The sequence below is a fragment of the Lagenorhynchus albirostris genome, chromosome 1, assembly GCF_949774975.1.
Source record: "Lagenorhynchus albirostris chromosome 1, mLagAlb1.1, whole genome shotgun sequence".
NCBI classification, from domain to species: domain Eukaryota; kingdom Metazoa; phylum Chordata; class Mammalia; order Artiodactyla; family Delphinidae; genus Lagenorhynchus; species Lagenorhynchus albirostris.
In genome coordinates this window covers 37,168,310-37,188,251 of record NC_083095.1, presented here as the reverse complement: position 1 = coordinate 37,188,251, position 19,942 = coordinate 37,168,310, and the positions used below count along the sequence as shown (strand labels likewise).

General features: G+C 43.2%; 2 protein-coding genes across 2 annotated transcripts in view; both read left to right on the top strand.

The window, feature by feature from the left end:
- The window catches only part of MTHFD1 (methylenetetrahydrofolate dehydrogenase, cyclohydrolase and formyltetrahydrofolate synthetase 1), a 57,102-nt gene extending 45,700 nt beyond the window's left edge, over window positions 1–11,402 (top strand). The window contains 6 exon segments of the mRNA XM_060141372.1: window positions 2,332–2,432; window positions 3,286–3,463; window positions 5,786–5,893; window positions 6,424–6,576; window positions 11,150–11,207; window positions 11,210–11,402. Of these exon segments, the coding sequence (XP_059997355.1) occupies window positions 2,332–2,432; window positions 3,286–3,463; window positions 5,786–5,893; window positions 6,424–6,576; window positions 11,150–11,207; window positions 11,210–11,274 (663 nt within the window). The 3' untranslated portion in view covers window positions 11,275–11,402.
- Window positions 11,403–18,405: 7,003 nt separating this feature from the next.
- Window positions 18,406–19,736, top strand: AKAP5 (A-kinase anchoring protein 5). Its single transcript, XM_060141357.1, has one exon. It carries the CDS (start codon window positions 18,450–18,452, stop codon window positions 19,734–19,736), a length of 1,287 nt encoding a protein of 428 aa, XP_059997340.1. The 5' UTR covers window positions 18,406–18,449.
- Window positions 19,737–19,942: the final 206 nt, after the last annotated feature.

Below are 19,942 nucleotides of genomic sequence, written 5' to 3'. Positions count from 1 at the left end.
GAAATGACTGGGCTGTCGCTATGACCCAGGGTTGCTCTTGGGAGCAGGGTGTGCTAACAGGCCTGCAGTGTGGTAAAGAACTGTACTAAATGAAACAGGGAAGAAATGCCTCATAAAGCAATTGCCCGCATAGGATGTCAGTAAAACCGCTCCCCTAGACCAGTGGTTGGTTCTCAACCAGGAGCAACACCCCCCATCCCAACCCTCACCCCAGCACATTTTGCAATGTCTAGAGACATTTTTGATTGTTGCAACTTGAGGTGGGGAGTGCTACTGGCATTCAGTGGGTAGAGGCCAGGGATGCTACAGTGCATAGGACACTCTCCACTATAAAGAAATATTCAGCCCAAAATGTCAGTAGTGCTGAGGTTGAGAAAGCCTGCACTAATCTCATGGAAGTTTCCTTGTCTTCCCTGCATTAGCTTGTTGATTCTCAAATGCCGTTCATATCAGAAGCAAGTAGAGGCCTTTTTTGAAATGCTTTTTCCTCTGCAGAGTTAAATCCATATTAAGGGGCCAAGATAGGGTCAGCATCCTGGTTATTTTTCTAGGCAGTTTTCATAAACTGATTTGGTTTATGGCATTAAGCAGGGGCTCAAGGAATTGTGAGCTCAAACCTTTTCATATTTATATCATTAACCATCGAAGAAACATCTCTAGCACCAGTTTGGGGTTATCATGTGAGAGATTAGGCCCCCGAATGAGATGGTAAGCTCAGCTGCTATCACTGTTGATTCAAGTTTTTCTGCCTTTTTTGGAAGCTTTTAAATTGTCAGGCAGTACAGGGTCACTTTTCAGCCCCCAAATGAAGTAATTCAAAAGCAGCTAGCAAAGAATTGCTGGTGCCTTCAGTTTGCCTGTCTTCTGAGTTATGATTTGCCTTTTATGGTCATTTGTCTGATTCATGCGTAGGAGGGGAATTCACAGTTCTGGCCCTCCTGCCACCCCGCAGCCTTTCCTGCATCTAATTAGAGCAACTGCCCCTCACTGGCCCAGCTGGTGTCTTCGTTTAAGAAATTCTACTTATTTAAAACTGTTCTCAATCAATCTTATGTATTAATTGGTTTTCATGTGACTAGAGGTAAGGAATTAGCTGTGCTCTTTAGAATGTCAACTAAATTCTAATCTCAGTTTTCAATTATTAAAGGGGGAAAAAAGCATAAATCATGTTTATAATGATCTCAGTTGTTTTCTATATCTTACCTTTTTTCTGCTGTTTTATGAAATCCACAAACCAAGCGCTATTACTGCTAGGTTTTACTCACGATCTAGTGTACTTATTTTTATATAAGACTATGATATTTTCATTTTTAAAATACTTAATGTATTTTAAGCTTATATAATAATATACCCTTGGTAAAAAAAATTAAATAATACAAGAACATAATATATATATGATTTGAGTCCCCAGTTAACAGTTGGTGCGTATCTCTCAACATTTAAAAAAATTCCATGAATATGCACGTGTATTTTTGTATTTGTCCAAAAATGGGATTAATCTCTTCATAGTTTTGCCATTTCAGTACATCTTTGAGAGGTTCCATGCTAATACAGATATTCGCACTTTTCATAACATGTACCTGATACATATTTATCGAGTGTGTATATCGTGATTCACTGGCTCAGTCCCCTACTGAAGGAGCTTTGTGTTGTTTGCAGTTTTCCCATGCTGCAAGCAGTGCTCCAGGAAGCATATTTTAAAATATTTTAAAATGTGTTTCCTTAATTACTTTCCTTTAAATTTCATAGTATTTGGTTCTTAAAAATGGTATTTATCTCATTTCTGACACAAGAAGGTTTATGGTTCTAACACAACATTGTAAAGCAACTATATACCAATAAAAATTAATTAAAAAAAAAAAGGTTTATGGTTGAGTTCATTTAAACCCGTGAAAGCATCACTGACGACTCCATGTTTTCTGACAAATGCCACACACTATGTATGCTAGGCCCTGTCTTCTGATGGCAGGGTCTGTGCCATGCTGAACAGAGTCGGTTTGTACTGCTGTACCATATAAGTACATACAATCTATAAAACAGGGGTCGTAAATATAATTTATTTAAAGGCAGCTGATTCCGTTCAAACAGCAAATAAGCTATTAAGGTACAGCACGATGAGGGCAGATGCACCAGCAAATCTCACCCTTTCAGGGCAGCCAGGACAGGAGCACAGCTCACCCTAGGGCTGCAGGCTCCAGCATGTCTCTATTGGCTTGTCCTGACCGTGAGTGGCTTCTGGGTCAAGGAGACAGTTTCTCTTTTAAGAAGAACCTGCAACTGTTTTCAGTTCTGCTCTCTGACCTCACAGACCTTCCACTGTTGTTTCTGCAGAACCTGGAGCTGGTTGAAAAAGGCTTCAGTAACTTGAAGAAACAAATTGAAAATGCCAGGATGTTTGGAGTTCCAGTGGTAGTGGCCGTGAACGCCTTCAAGTAAGTATAAAGTGTAAGAGTCGAGGGGGACTGTGGAAAACGGCCAGCAAACATCTCCTGATGCTGATTGTGCAGCCCAGCTTTTAGCTTTGTTCTCTTCTTCAGTTACTGCTATTGGTTATTAAGCCTGTGCTTTGGGAGCTGTTGATGAGAGCCTGCCATATGACAGGCACCGCATATGTCACAGGGGACTCATCACCTCACTTGCTGAGGGTCCAGAGTCAGATTTGGCTCCTGTGGGTGCCCTTCTCCACCAGGTGAAGTGGGTAACACACAGGCCAGAAGTTAACTTCCTTTTGGTCTTTAAAGGCCTTTTGTGCTAAGAGAAGGTCATAGCCCTACACAGTTCCATTAGTTCACCAGGCCTGGTAGGATGTTGTCTTGACAATTTGTTAAACGTATTGAGCTGGAAGTGTTCCTGTAAGAGAACTTGTGTGGGTTGTTTAGTTATTGTAATGCTGGTTTTGGTTTTGTTCTGATGGTCTAATCACAGCAAAATAGGAAGCAAAATTTTTGAAAAGCTAGTATTTATCGATTCCTTATGATGTGCCTAGAATGTTATAAGTACTTTGCATGTATTTACCATCTAAGCCTCATAACATCCCAATGAAATAAGTGCTATGATTATGCCCATTTTACCCATGTGGACACCAAGGCACATAAAGTTTAAGTAACTGGCTGAAAGTCACCCAGCTAGTAAATTGTGGAGCCAGGGTTCAAACCCAGGCAGTATTACTTGATTAGTGTCTGTTTATCAGTGGGTAATTCACATGGGTTTTAATGGCAAAAACATGACAGATTCTGTCCTCTCCAGCCATCGTCAATGCTTTAACATGAAGCGTTGCCTTTACAGGACAGATACGGAGGCCGAGCTGGACCTCATCACCCGCCTCGCCAAAGAACATGGGGCTTTTGATGCTGTGAAGTGCACTCACTGGGCAGAAGGGGGCAAGGGCGCCCTGGTGCTGGCTCAGGCCGTCCAGAGGGCAGCTCAGGCACCCAGCAGCTTCCAGCTCCTCTATGACCTCAAGGTGGGTTACCTGCTGTATGCAAAAAAACAGAAAGCACAGTGCAGTTTCTGTGTGGCTGCTTCTGCTTAGAGCCTGTGTTTAGCAGCTTCAGCCTGTGGGTTTGATTCCCATGTAGGTGAGTTACACGACCACAGCCTGGACTCTCAACTCCAGACAGATTTCTTATCAACACACGTTGCTGCTTACGGGCAGAGGAGGGCGTCCAGGCAAGAACACCCCAGGAGGTTGGCTCACATCCTAACTTTGAAAAGACTCACAGTACAGTCCCTTTGCTGGCAGGAGAGAGAGAGAGGGTTACATATAGAAGCAAGAGTCATGGCAAATTGGCAAGGGGCTACATCAAACTCAGAAACATTTTCCCCAATATAGGGGAAAGCAGTGTGGTCCAAAGTGTACTTCCTGGTACGGGCGCTGCCTCAGGTTCAGAGAAGCACCCAGGTGCAAAACCAAAGCACCTTGGCAGGCTTCAGCATTCTTTCCATCACTGAGTAAATTATGGTACATCTGGCTCAGGCAGAAGCACTGCTTATTCTGGGATGCAGTAAAGACAGTTCACAAAAATGTTGTTATTATAGGGTTGTATTTTGTTTTCAGTTCTCTGTGTATTTCAGGATGTGATTAGACATTAAGTAGTATGCCCACAATAACTGGAAACTGTTAGGAACATGGGATGGATGTTGAAGCTAGTTCTGCTTGTATTATCTAGGCTGCTTTTTGGCTTGGTTTTTAGAAGATAATCATAAACTTTCAAAAATAGCCATAAAAAGGTAGACGGAAGAAACCCTATTGCTCTTGAATTTTAACAATCTCGTTTTCTTTGCCCCTTGCAGGTATAATACTCTTATATCTTAGTTACAATTAATTAACATTCTCCTATGGACATGGACATTTTCCTGTTGAGCTTTAGTTTTATAGACTGGTTTGAGAACCTGTTCAACCAACCATCTTTTTAGGAAATGCCCTAAACACAAGTTTGCACACAAATACAAAGCATTTATAGGCACCCTTTCTAAGCCGCATCCACAGTACCTGAATTAGGAAACCCAGTCCTTGAAGGCGAGCAGGAAGCCTGGAAGAAGTGGGGTAATGAGGACTTTATGACCCATTTCTACTTGGAACTTTTCTCTGTTCTGACAAACAGGAGGCTGCCACTTTTTGTCTTAAGCATCTGTTGGTCTTAAATCACTCCTCAACGGAAGTACTTTTGCTTCAGAAGTTCTGAATATGCCTTGGCATTTATAGAGCTCCAATTATAAGAGGCATATGAAAGTAGTTCCTATTGGATCTTTATAAAGCTGTAATTGAATAGACAATTATATTTATTTATATCCATTATACAAAGCCCCTTCATAAATGATCACTGTTTAGTTGAAAATGTTTATTTTCATTATTTAAGATAATTATTTCTTTCACCAAACAAAACTCAGTGTTCTCTTAGCCTTAGTTGCTAGGGAGCATAGAGTCTGATATTGCCTAATTTCAGTGATTTGCTCACCCAGGTTACCTGTGAATAGCTGTCCTTCCCATTTCCTTCGGGTAGTTTCTCCCTGTGCTGTTTGCTCTGAATCCTAGTGCCTTGAGCTAGGCTGCAGGAGCATTTAAGAGGCCAGGCCCCACTTCCGAAAGCTTTGCCCTGGAGGAAGCAGCCCTGGGCTTCCTTGTTAGACCTAGAGGTCACTGGTTGGACCACTGGCCTCCCTCTGCTGCACTGTTTGCACAGGTGCCATGGAAAGCATATCCTTTCCCACCACACCCATTGCATGTTGGTTGTGTAAGTCACTAGGTTGTTTAAATATGTAGATGATCTAAAGAAATATATATATATGTAGATGATCTTGTTTTTATAACAATTTCTAAGTAGCAGCAATTAACGATCGGTATGTTGTGTTAAAGATAGCATCTGCCTCTCCTGTACACACCAGGGGTTCTGTGAATGGATATCAGTTGCCTTAGTTCATAAACAGTATCCCAGGTCTGCTTTGACAGGAGACTGATCTTCGTTATTGGAGCGTTACATTTTATTTATGAAGAAATAGTTATTCTTGAGTAGTGAGCAGTATTGTTTATGATAGTGAGGTCTTAAATACACACACACACAGTAATTTTACACCTGTGGGACATTTTCCACATATAAAATCTGGGGCTTGGTAGTAAAAAAAAAGTTCTAATCCAATAAACCTCAAACTATTTGCCTGTTTGTGTATGTGTATAAAAACTTCTCTGGCCCTTTTGGGGACTCTGACCTGGAACATGGCTGTAAGTAAAGGTTCGTGTCCTCATGGGTGTCTAGTCATGGTCTCCCCTCTCTTTCCTGTCTGTTAGCTCCCAGTTGAGGATAAAATCAGGATCATTGCACAGAAGATCTATGGGGCAGATGATATTGAATTGCTCCCCGAAGCACAGCACAAAGCTGAAGTCTACACAAAGCAGGTAGATGTTTGGTTGATTCTTTCAGCTCTTTATCCAGCAGGCCTTGGGGTCAGAATCCCTGCATTCTTCCAGCCCACCAGGCATTGCTTCCCTCCTCTGGGCGGCAGCCTTCTCCCCTCTTAAATACTGAGCGTGGATTAGGTGGTCTGGTCCCAAGTTCTTTATCTACCTAGAGGTGGTATGTGAGTGTGGGAAAGCCATGAGGAAATATGGGGTGTCTTTATTGCGAGCCTTTAGTCGTACCTTCATGTCTGCTCCAAGCTATCATTTTTAACTGGTTATATAAATGAAAGTAAAATATTCACTTGTGGGATATGGTCGTGAGTGCTTACCTCCTTCACCCAACAAAGGTTTTTTTTTTTCTAATCAGTAATACCTAAGCTGGAGGAGGGCAGTGACGTAGAGATGTATGTAAAGGGAGTTGGATGTTTCAAATAAATTGCAGAAGCCATATCAGCAAGGTGCCCGGATGTTCTTCGTTGCGTTGCCAGCCTTTCATTTGTCCCACTTCTGTTCCTGTCTTTCCCCAGGGCTTTGGGAATCTGCCCATCTGCATGGCCAAGACACACTTGTCCTTGTCTCACAACCCAGAGCAAAAAGGCGTGCCCACTGGCTTTGTCCTCCCCATTCGCGACATCCGCGCCAGCGTTGGGGCTGGCTTTCTGTACCCCCTGGTGGGAACGGTGAGTGAGCACTGCAAGCAGAGAGCGCTGCTTGTTTACCCGTGCTTCTTAAATTGATTACTGAAGCCATCACGCAAATGCCGAATTAGCAGAGTTCATTGCTGAGGAGAAAGCTGGAGTCGGGCCCGTTACGATGAATCGTCTTGCTATGGACCATCTTGGTCTCAGTTCAAGGATGATGCTGTGACTGCTTGTACTGAATAATAATACTGTTTCCCAGTGGTAGTATGACCTTGACTGAATCCAGGATGGGCTTGATTCGTAGGCTGTGGTGGTGCTTATATATAATCACAACTGACTTTTTTGGGCACCTTTCACAGACTGACTCGGTCCTCCCAACCAGCCCCTTTGAGGCTCTGCACCTCCCAGGTCTTCTCGACAGGCCTGGAGTTTATGCCTAAAATTCAGGGAATGCATCATTTTTGAGTAAAGAATTTTCCCCTTAAAATGTGAGTGAACCCTGTAGATACGAAAGGGGAGGGGGTTTATTTACACTTTGAGATGATTTGATTATCAAATCTCATCTTACAGGTTTCATGCATGTTTAAGGAGGAAAATTGCTAATAGGGAGGTAGAGGAAAGCTTAAGGACATACTTGCAGTTTGGACTAACTTTGTCCCAGGGTCTGCATTGATCCTGTGCCCAGGTTCCCCCACAGATCTGCCCAGTGTCCTACATCTGCAGATTGTTCTTACTGCAGTACAGGATCGAAATAATAAACTAAGCCAATACACAAGTAAAGCAAACCAATAGACCTCCTTTTGGAGCTTCTTTCAGTATAGTAAGAAAGCAGTAGGAGGTGATATGATAGTTGAAAGTACGGAACATTAAAACTGAATCCACTTTCACCCCTGCTGGTTTTGGCCTTGGGCAGGTTATTAAAGGTGTGAGCCCTGCTCTTGTCAGCTCTCTGTGGGGCAGCGTCATCGCGTCACAGTGGTGGTCAGACAGGGTGTGTGCACCAGTGCCCCTCAGCCCCTCCCTCCAGAGGCACAAGGCGTGCGTCGCTCTGCTCCGAGACATCAGTGCCTGGGGTTTGTAGAAATTCCCTTTCAGTAGGAACGTTAAACCATTTACCCAGCACCTCGAATATTGCAGAACGTGTGTTGTTTCCGGAGAAATTATCAGCACCTAGCAGCTGAAGGAGCAGTATTGTCGCTGCTACTTTGATGTGTGGGTGCAGAGGGGTGGCTGTAGAGACGAAAGCAAAGCTGAAAGTGTCAGGCTGGGATTTTCTCATCCAGAACAGAGTCTCACCTTAGAAGCCCACCTGGACCAAGACGTTTCCGCACATAATCTAGACGCCTTAACAATTACTGTTCTTCAAGGTTTCTGATTGCCGTTGGGGCCTGAACAGGGTTCAGAAGCCTTGAGAGCATTTTATGTACTAATTCAAGGTGTGGTGGGTTCTTTTTGGAGTTTTATATCTAAGTTCCTATATGTATGTACACATACTCTTTTCTTTTAAAAACATTTTCTGATTATCAACATGACCAATGTTTAAGGGGAAAAAAGTCCTCTTTGGGAAAGAGTAGTACTGATAATTCTACTAATCGCTATTTTGGGGATTATCTTCAGAATTTTCTGCCCATGTGCACATGCGTGTCTACATCAGTGGGCACCTGTCCTTCATCTTTTTTATTTTATTTATTTATTTATTTTTATTTTCGGCTGTGTTGGGTCTTCGTTTCTGTGCGAGGGCTTTCTCTAGTTGGCAGCAAGTGGGGGCCACTCTTCATCGCGGTACGCGGGCCTCTAACTATCGCGGCCTCTCTTGTTGCGGAGCACAGGCTCCAGATGCACAGGCTCAGTAGTTGTGGCTCACGGGCCTAGTTGCTCCGCGGCATGTGGGATCTTCCCAGAGCAGGGCTTGAACCCGTGTCCCCTGCGTTGGCAGGCAGACTCTCAACCACTGTGCCACCAGGGAAGCCCTGTCCTTCATCTTTAGTGTCATCTTCAGGCTCTTAGGCTAGGGCGGAGGACCAGTCCCTTCCTTTTTCCTCCTTGTCCCCACGCTCAGCAGTTGCTTATCTCTTACAGAATGTGAGAACAGAGACCCATGACAGCTACCTGTAGTAGGTTCTAGGAAGTATTGATTGGCGCTCAGATGTCAGAACCAGCTTTTGGTTTTTTTTTTTGCGGTACACAGGCCTCTCACTGTTGTGGCCTCTCCCATTGCGGAGCACAGGCTCCAGACGCGCAGGCTTAGCCACCATGGCTCACCGCCCTAGCCGCTCTGCGGCATGTGGGATCTTCCCGGACCGGGGCATGAACCCGTGTCCCCTGCATCGGCAGGCAGACTCCCAACCACTGCGCCACCAGGGAAGCCCTCTATGACATTTTTATAGTTAAGTTGTAGAAGTTCCACTTAAACTCTTTTCCTGTCTAGATCTGATTTGAAACTTGTATGTATGTATTCATTATAAAGGACATTGTTACAGGTTAAAAATATACTGAGTTTTCCACTTACAAGCCTTACAGATTTATATCTAAGTAGATGTTTGTCAAAGCCAACTCTTTAGAAAAAGAAGCAAGTGTAAATAAAATCCATGAGCATCGCAAGTTCAGGTTTAGAAGGCCAAATTGGACCAGTAAGAACAGTGATTGTAAAACCATCTAGATTAGGTACAGAAATGTCTTGGCCCAAGTTAAAGGATACTGATTCCTAATGTTGTGTTGCTGAAGCAAAAATAATATGGGTATCTACACAAGACTCATTAAAACAAAATTAAACAGCAGACAAGCCCTGCACCTCCTTTTGGTTTTGTGATGTGAGGACCAAGGGGGTGAATAACTGACTCCTCAGCCCCCCCAGCACCTGCCATTGTGGGACGAAGGTGGAGGCACCTCCTCAGCCTCTTATTGCACCAGGCTGTGTGGGAGCCCATGAGGAAATCTGGTGTTTGGTTTGCTGGAGGACTCGAGGGTTTCTCTCTGAGATCATAACAGGATCAGTGACTTGGTTTTTAATATGTAACATGAAGAGTGCCATTTTATGGTTAACTATAAAATAATATTCTGTCTTTGTGCCTTGGGCTTTCTAGCTGAAGGGAAGGTGAAAAAAAATCATATTAAGTTTGTTTGTAATGCTATTTTGCATCTCCTAGATGAGCACCATGCCTGGACTCCCTACCCGGCCCTGTTTCTATGATATTGATTTGGACCCTGAAACTGAGCAGGTGAATGGGCTGTTCTAAACAGGTAAGTTGTTTCTGGTGAAAGTTCTGCTTTTTTCCTTATGAGGCATGTTTATGAATTATAGGACTCCAGCTAAAGCTATGAAAGCGCAAATTCAGTGCTTTCAAAAGATTTCTTTCCAGACATCAGTGAGAGGAGAGGGGGCAGTAGTGTAACCAATGAATGAAATACTTACATTTCAACATTTTTGGAAAAAGAGCAGGGTTCATCACAGTTTGGCAGCGTAGGGTGGAAAGGCGCCATCCAGTGAACTAAGGAGGGACCCCAGTGGAGGTTAGACCCCCTCTGTGGAGCCCCAGGAGGCTCCGGGCTTGGAGCTGATAGCACATTGGAGGGCAGGAGCAGCTGAAGGTCTGCATACTCTGAATAGACAGTTGGCACACAAGAGTGAGTAAATGTCCCAGAAAGTAGAAAAGAGAAGGAAGCAGGACCAGTCCAGGAGTTCTTGGGTCTTAAGTGAAGGGCCCCCAAGTACTCATCACAATGAATGGGCCACCCCTGGACATATCCAGGTGAAATTTCAGAAACATCAAAGATGAAAATCCTAAAAATCCTCTCCAAAGAAGAAGAAATGGCTTTTGCCTATGAAAAAAACTGAGAATTAGCCTGAACCTCTGTCTTCTTATCAGCAGTAAAAGGCTCCTAGACAGTGGAGGAATGCCCTCCAGGTTTACGGGGAAAGATGACTTTCCACCTGTGTTTACACCCACCAAATCTATCCAGAGGTTTTCAGACACGCACAGTTTGGCACCCCGACGCCTCTTCCTAGGAAGGGATTTAGCAGTGTACTCCAGCACAGCGAAGACCAAAGAAAAGGGAGACACGGTTTTCAGGAAACCAAAGCCTGGTCTGGACTGTAAAGAAGGGGAGTCCTGACAACTGCAGGTGACCCAGAGTTACAAATCCCACATGGAACAGGAGAAGGGAGGAATTGAGAAAGAGTAGAGAGAGCTAGAAAGACAAGGGTGTCAAAAGGGTAATTATGCAAAAGAAAAGCTCTAACATTGTTTAAGAATGTAAAGGTCCAGGTGGAAGCAAACCGTGGCCATCATCTGGGCAAATGTAAGGGTGGTTGCTCATAGAAGCACCTCTGCTTACACAGCAGAGAGACCATGTGCTAGATGCTGGGGGAGCACACAGAAATGTCATCCTGGCTCATGCTTGGTCTGCCCTTGAACAGTATTCACACAGCCATAATGTAAATGCTGTGCATTGTCTTCAAGTCTATGGACAGACCCCAGAAGAGCTGGCAGTGGGAAGGGAGGTAAATGTTGACAACTTTGACAGTGAGAGAGGGTGATGGTGCTGTGTGGAAGGGAAGAGGAGATGTTTCAGCGCTTAGAGAAAACTATTTCTTGTTTCATTTTCCTTCCAGATTGTCCATCTTCAAGAAGCAACTTTGAAAGTTTGGCCAGTGTTTATTCAGGCCTCCTATCGGGAAGTGTGTGGAAGTTGAGAGAAGTCAGTCTCGGCCCCGAAGATTTTCTGAAAAATAAGTAGTGGGAGTTTTCCCAGAAGCCTTTCTTCAGTCTTAATTCCCACCATTGTGTATAAATCAACACAAATCATTCATGCACATGCCTAATTACTTTACTGCATCCATAGAATAAAAGTAAATAATTTTGCAATCTCGGTGTTCAAATATAAATTGTAGCATTAACAGACTGCTGCCCTAGCTCTGCTGTCCTGTGTGATCTGGGAGACCCCTTGGACTGAAGAAGCAAGTTGTAGTGTGTACTATATGATACATTGTGTTTAAAGGGGGAAAGGTGCATGGCTTGTGTGTTTCTGGGAGGACAGGAGACCTCCTGAGAGGGCTGAGAGAGAAGTAGAATCCAGAGGACATGCCTTTTTGTCATATACTTTTCTGTATTGTTCTTTTTTTTTTACGCCGAGAAAGTATTGCTTACACAGGTTTTTGTCCTGAATTTCCTTAGAATTCCCGTTTCTGTCACAGCTTTAGCACCATTTTTTTTAAAATTTATTTTATTTATATATTTTTTTGGCTGCATTGGGTCTCCGTTGCTGCGTGCGGACTTTCTCTAGTGGCGGAGAGCAGGGGCTACTCTTCATTGCCGTGCACAGGATTCTCACTGCGATGCCTTCTCTTGTTGCAGAGCACGGGCTCTAGGCAAGCGGGCTTCAGTAGTTGTGGCTCACAGGCTCTAGAGCGCAGGCTCAGTAGTTGTGGCACATGGGCTTAGTTGCTCCACGGCATGTGGAAGCTTCCCGGGCCAGGGCTCGAACCTGTATCCCCTGCATTGGCAGACAGATTCTTAACCACTGTGCCACCAGGGAAGCCCAGCACCATTTATTTTTAATAAGTCCTCAGGAAGGATGGTCATACAGCATTAACTGTAGGGTAGCTCTTTCTGCTCTGTTGGTTCAGCACATATTTATTGAGCTTCTAGCCTGTGCCTGAGCTCTCTCTCCCTCCCTACAGGATGTTTTTTCCCTCACATGTTTTCCCTTCTCTTCTTGTGCTTTATCTTCTAACTCTGTTCTTCCTCTCCCATCTTTCCTCCCTTTTCCCCTTCTTCTTCCTGCATTGGATCCTTCCAGAAGATGTTGCATCCCCACCGGCGCCAGTGCTAAAAGACTGCTAGCATGGGCAGAGCAGTGTTTTTCCTGGTGTCCTTGGTTTTATTATTTTTAATCCCCTAGGTGTGATTGTAATAGTGTCGGTTTTGCAGTTTAAAGAAATGATGACAGTGCTTTGGAGGGCATATGGCAAAGGGGTCATGAGCACGGAGCCCCAGCTCCACCATGCTTTGTATACTGCCTGGCACATTGGACACACTCAGTGATGTCATTTCCTGTTCAAAAGCATCATTTGGGCCCTGTCTGCACAGAGTTCATTGTTTCTAGTGTTTTTTAAAATGTCCTATAAAACCTCATCTGGATGGGACTTTCTGGGAATTCAATTTGTAAACAGGGGAAGAAAGCAGTCTATTGTCAGACGTGGTGACTTAAAGATCACCTTAAGGAATTCAGGCTTCCTCATATCACCAAAAGCCATGTGGGTTTATTTATTTAATTTAAAAATTTTTCTGGTCGCACCCCACGGCATGTGGGATCCTAGCTCCCCGACTGCACCCGCTGCATTGGAAGCCCGGAGTCTTAACCACTGGACCACCAGGGAAGTCCCTGCTGTGTGGGTTTAAATCTTTAATATTGATAGAAGTAGTGAACACAGTTGGTGGGAGAGGGTAAGTGGAGGTTTATAAGGCAAAAAAAACAGCCCTAATACAATAAATAAGCCAAATTGTCTTTACCAGGTATTGCTTGGAGTGAATGGACTAATGCAAGAATTTTCCTAGAAGTAAAATATGCCTTCAGTAAAATTTCAAATGGTACAATTTGCTCTTTCCACTTGGCAATATACCTTGGAGGTCTTGCTCCATCAGCAGTTTGGGATTCATCTTGTTTCATATGGCTGTGGAGTATTTAAACAGTCCTTCTGATGGACACTTAACCATTGTTTCCTGGTTTGGTAGCTACAGGCCCAGGCTGTGGGTGAATAGGGACCAGGATGGGAGAAACGGTATGATCAGTAGAGATCAGATAAATAAGCAAGTGATTTTATTGGCACGCTGTATCTGGTGATGTTAACAAGATAAGCTGTAGGTAGGATAATTTCTCATCAGATTGGAGATATATGTAGAGCCTGTTTCTCATTATATAATGAAAAGCTACTAATTGAGTAGCAGACAATGATATGGGTAATAACTTACTAACTGTCACTTAAGTGAGTTCAAGGATGACAGGTTTCTTTCCTGTATGAGGTACTGGATACATTTTTTTTTAACTCAGATATGGCATCGGGTTCTAGTTGTATTCTAAAGAAAAACGACAGTGCAGTATTTTATTTATAGTTCTGTACTCTGTGAGTGTGTGTGTTGGAGGTTGGAGATGAGTTATATGTAATACACCTTACAGAAATCTGCCCTTCAAATACAAAATCAATTCACCTCTTACCTCAAACCACTCTTCAGTTCCCTTTCAGTAGTCGGTTTTTTTTTTTAAGAAAAGCAAGTGGGATAAGATCTTACAAGTCCTTAAGATGGCCTTTATTGCTTTTAACCTATCGCTGATTTCATTTCCAGTTACTTCCTAATAAGACAGCTATTCTACCCTGTCTTCATCTAGATAAGCTCATCTTATTTTTGCCTGAAATTGTTGCAAACTCCCAGATCTGCTAGATTTGAGAAAACTTGGATCTCAATAAGTAATTGCATCTCAGTTGGTTATGAGTGGCATGGATTTCTTTTGGCTTGTTTAAAGTTCAAAACTGACAGTAAGCAGGGTTAGTAACTCATCTGGGGATATAAAACATCTTCACAGCCTGGTATTCAATGAATGAACAAAGATAAATTGAATTCTTAATTATAACTACTATAAATTAGATGCTTCTGGATTTTCCTGTTTTACAGCTCTTGTCTCTAAGATCTTGACAGCTTAGATTCAGCTTTGCTGTTGTGTCCTAATAGTGCTTTGCTTAATAAGTTTCAGTGGAAGCTATAGAAACTTAGAGGTAAAATATATTCTTGGAAAAACATCCAAAAATGGGTAACTGAGGTTTACTCTCAAAGATCATGATCCTATTGAAGAAAAGAGTTAAGTACAACTACTTTTCAGTAGTTCTTCCCTTCATCATAATAGGTTCTTCATCTGCCTGGGAGGGGCCAGAGGAGAAGGCAGGAATTGTGCATCCCACGGGACCTCACCTCTGGAGCTCCCAGGAATGCCGTTGTAGGTAACATTAAGCCCACTCTCATTGTAACACCTTTCATTAGTGTTAAATGCATTGTACACAATGGATTATGTGTACAAATAAATGCTTATGGTGCTTTTCACTAAGGCTAGGAACTTGTTTAAAGACTCAAAATGTGTGAAAATACACAGCCTACCTAGTCAGGCAGGAGGGTAGATATTGCCTGTGCCCTTTGCTCTGATCAGGACTGGAATTGTGAGGAAAGCTGTCTCCTATTCTCTATGCCCCGCTTGAGAGGAACAAGGTTAAGCAGCCACCTAGGAGTATCCTGAAGGGAAACATGGATAACTTGTAAGCTGCTTATTCTTGGAAATATATATAAGGTATAAAGGATGGATGGGGCTGGGTTCCTGTGTTCTGACCTCGATGGCACACAGGTTGCATCATCTCTGCCTGCCTTCTAGATACTTATGAAGACACGGGTTTGTGTCTTGGGCCTCTGAGAGGATTTGGCAATGAACCCTTTGATACCCAAAACTTTTCCAGGAGTGGGTTTGGGTGTAATGAGGTTTTTCTCTCTCAGTTCATGTAATTTTCTCGCCAAACGAGATTTGAATCCTACTTTTAAAATGTGGTATCTGCTGTGACTTAAATATTCAGTGGGGCGATTTATAATGGGAGTACCATAATTTAAAATTGGATTTTGCTACTTTGCGTCTGAGAAAATGGGAGGCTTATGACCCTGGTCCCCTCCCCATCTGCCAGCCCTCTCTTTTCTCGGTGGCCCCCGATGTGGTCGCGCGCCAGGGATTCGCGCCAGGCTGGGAGCGCCCGTGGCTGGGCGAACTGCTCTCGGAAAGACCTTCCGATCACCCCCTCACCCTCCCCCGCGCCCACCGCCCCTAGCCCGGCCCCGTCCCGCGCCCGCACCCTCCGCGCGCATTGGTGCAGCCGGCTGTCTGTCCCCGCCCTCTGGGGGAGGGGGCGCCGCGGGGCTGCGTTCTCTGCAGAGGGCTGCTTGCTCCGGGTGCGACCGTGGCTTCCCGCCTACCCGTGCGCCCAGCCCAGCGAGCGCCCCCGCGACCTCGGCGACAGCGTCGACCAGGGACCCCGGCGCCCGCGGTAAGTGAAGAGGGCGAGTAGGTTGCAGGTAAAGGGTGCGGACCGGTGCACCTGCGCGGCAAAGTGGGCGGGAGGTGCCCACTGGACACCGGGAATCCGGGCCGCCCGAGGTGGCCGGAGTGAGAATCGGGAAGGTCGTTTGTCTGCAGAAATCTCCAGCCAGCGCGACCCTCGAAAGCTCTGCCCACATCTATCCTCTGCGCGTTACAGCTCGTGTTGCTGGTAGCTTTCTTCCTTCTTTCCCCTTTTGGGGAAAAATAGAGTGCCGGGTTCCTGGACATTATAATTGTGCAGATAGCTTGAAGCTGGGTTATGTCTTCCACGCCCGCCCCAGCACTTTCCTTTTTGAGTACTTTCTGCTACGCTCTAGCTCCTGCCATAAGGCGATTCAAGCCGAAGGAGAGACGCCCTCCTCCAGGAGAAAGCTTCGTGGTCCACACCTGGCGCTGGGAGAGATTCACTGCTTTCCCCAGGAAGTGGCTGCTCTTTGCCTCCGTGCTTCTCTGCTCACGGGAAAAGGGGAAGGGGTATTTTTTGTGGCAGTAGACTTGCGATTCTATCAGGAAATTACAACAGGGACTTTAAGATTGCCCAGGCGATATAACTATTTGTGCAGGTTAAGGGAGAATCATTTGCAGTCTAATGTCCTGCAAAGTTTTAGTATCTACAGGCTGCATTTTCCCCATTTCAGTTAGGTTTTGTTTGGGTATTTATTTCTGCATCATGATATACATTTAAGTGAGCTTCTCAAGCAGTTGTCTTTGGGCAATCCAGATTAGTTTCAAATGATACATTCCTAAACATGATCCGATTTCAGTATTTCTATTAGCTATACAGCCTCTGGTTAATAAAAACTCTCAGGCACTGAGAACTCACAAGAGGTGACGAGACTTAAGGAGCTATAATCAGCTGTGGTTCTTGTGCTTATGGAAACATCGTATGAGGAGGGACACTGTAAAATGTTCATATTTTAGTTCCATCATTGTTCTAGGATGACTTTGCCTTTCTGTCAGGGGCATGGAGTATGTAACACTCAACCTAAGAGAATATTTACTTAGATCATGAACTGATTTTCAGAGTTCCAATTCCTTCTGTGGTTCACAGAATCAAGAGCTACCCAAATAAACCTTCAACAGTGAAGGATTTACAAAAAAAAAAAAAAAATACAAAGAAAGAGTCCCTTTGCTTATTTTAGGACATCCATCAACTAAAATTCATAGGATTTTTGTTAGGTGATCACCTCACGTCTCTATTCATTGGTACCCTCATACCGTTCTGTGGATTGATTTAAAATATACCTTTATATTTATATGTAACTAATCAGTTTGCCAATTGCATATCTTATCAACTTATTTCTGGCTTTCAAATTAGTTCCAGAACCACAAAAATAAAATATAAAGAACTGCAAAAGCTTAAATTTTAAAATAGCAAGAACTCAGTCTAGTCTTGGTTCAGTTATCAGTTGATGGGCTACATTATGGTAACACAACCATTTAAGCAATTTTTAAATTTTTTTGACTAGCGAGTCTAGTGCAGATTAGCATCTCCCAACAATTCATTTTTCTGATGAAACTCTTAAAACCCAGTTCCAGAGGACGGGCTTTAGAAACAGGCAATCTTGGGTTGAATCTGAGCTCTGTTATCGATTAGCTGTATAATCTAGAGCAAGTTACTTAACCTCTCTAGGCCTCAATTTCTTCATCTGTAGATGGTGATACCACCACCTACTCTGTAATGTTGTGGGAAGATTAGAGATGTAAAAGTGCTTATTAGCACTTCCTGATAGACAGGAGTTGCTCAATAAATGTCAACTATTATTACCATTCACTCTGACCTTCAACTATGTGCTCGTTATGGAAAATGTCTGAACTGCAGATACTTAGAAAAAAAAGTCAAAATTACACAAACAGATTTAAGAGTGGAGAATGACAGTAATGTTAAAAATTTCCCAAGGCATGTATGAAAAGTAGCACCTCCTTCATGGAACATACATTTTTAGAACAGAAACCTTATGGTATAATGGAAAGAACATTAGAGAGTCAAAGTCTTCAGTTCTAACTCTGGCTATGACCTCATCTAACTGTGTGGCTTTTAGCAGGCCAGCTGCCCACTCTGGAGCTCAGTTTCTTCATCTGGCTCGACTTGAATAATCTCAAATAGTCTCTAAGATCCTTTGCAACTTCAGAGCTCTTTACTGCATTAATAAAAATTACACCCTGCCCTTCATTGTTTTTTGTTGTTCATGGTGGTGTGGTGGTTTTTGTTTGTTAACTTGCAATTCAGAGTCATAAACGATTCGTAAAGACAACACAACTCCAGAACTGATAAAATAATATCAGATTTGCAGAGTAATCCAAAATGAAGTTTTAACAAACAGACAGCAAAAGAAATTCACACTGAAATCTTTTGGATAGGGCAAAAGTAAACCCCAATTTTTATTCTCCAGTCATTTTAGTAAGTTATTATATGGGAAACATGCCCAGTAGAACCATATGCATTCAACTGAAATAGTCTCTATAGAAAACAGTAGGCTGATGGTGAAATAAAATACCACTCTCTTTTCTCTTATCAGGTTGACCCTTAAATAAAACAAAAATCTATCCAGTAAAAGGGCTTTCATGAAGAAATTAAAGAGATAAATTACAAGTAATAGTGAAACAAGGCATTTTTATAACTGGAAAAACCACCTAAAACAACTGTATGGAGTAAGACGAAAGGAGTGATTACATCGGGAAGAAATTTTACTTAGTGTGATATTTTTGCCTACTTTTTTGTCATAAAAGGCTGCTAAGGAAGAGAGGATACAGATTTCTAGAGAAAGAAAGAGTGTAATATAAAAATGGAGATCACAGTTCCTGAAATACAAGTAGAAAGCAAGGATGAGAAGAGATCAGCAGAGGTTAGTCCTCAGAATGAGAGGCAGGAGGAAAAAGCATCGACGCTTTGCTTCAAGAGAAGAAAGAAAGCAGCCAAAGCAACGAAGCCCAAAGCTGGCTCTGAAGCTGCTGATGCAGCAAGGAAGCATCCCCCAGAAGCAGGAGCTTCTTATCAGCCAGAGCCCCCTGGGGGGGCCTGGGCTTCCATCAAACGCCTTGTAACACGCAGCAAAAGGTCAGATTCTTCAAAGCAGCCAAAGCCCTTTGAGGCCAAAGTGCAACCTGAAATCAATGCTGAGGATGATAATTCTAAAAAAAAGGCAAAATCCAGACTCAAGATTCCCTGTATAAAATTCTCAAAAGGGGAGAAAAGAAGTAATCATTCCAAAATTATAGAAGACTCAGACTGCAGTATCAAAGTCCAACGACAGGCTGGAAGTTTGGATACAAAAACTCTGACCCAATCAGATGACCAGGCAGCAAAGACCAAGTCGAAGCAGGATGTAAGGGAAGATGTCTCACAGAAAGGGAGTGATGAGGTCTGTGAATCAAATGTGAACAACAGCATAACTTCTCCTGGAGAGAAAGTGATTTCAGTAGAACTTGAGTTAGATACAGGGCATTCTGCTATTCAAACAGGAACTCTAATCCTTGAAAAAGATATTGAAACGCTTGAGGAAAAACAAAGCATTCAACCTCAGCAAGCAAGCCCACTGGAAACTTCAGACACAGAACACCAGCTCCCAGTGGTTTCTGATGTTCCTCCCTCACCTGCAGTCCCAGATCAACAAATTCTGGAAGAAGCCAGAAACAGTATCCTAGAAAGTGGACCAGACTGGAAAGACCGTGAAAGTAAAGAGACTGTTGCTGAGGAGAGCAAGCCGAAAGATACTGAACTGAGCCAGGAATCAGATTTTCAAGTAAATGAAATCACTGCAGAAAAACCCAAACCAGAAGAAAGCAAAAGAATGGAGCCAATTGCTATTATTATCACAGACACTGAAATCAGTGAATTTGATGTTAAGAAATCTAAAAATGTCCCTAAGCAATTCTTAATTTCAATCGAAAATGAGCAAGTGGGGGTTTTTGCTAATGATAGTGGTTTTGAGAGTAGAACTTCAGAACAATATGAAACACTCTTAATAGAAACAGCTTCTTCTCTTGTCAAGAATGCTATCCAGTTATCTATAGAACAGCTGGTTAATGAAATGGCCTCTGATGATAATGCAAAAAGCAATCTTCTACAGTGACTTAATTTCCACATCATGGGAGGGAAAAAATGCTTAATGGTAAATTATTTTACATATTTGTGGTATTTCTTATTCAGTAACAAATGAGAGATTTAACATCTGTAGAATTTAAAGGTACAGTTCAAACCCAGAAGTGCTAAAGAATTAAGTTGTAAAATCCTCCCTTATCACTGAAATGTAGCCACTTCTGGATTGAAGGAAGTCAG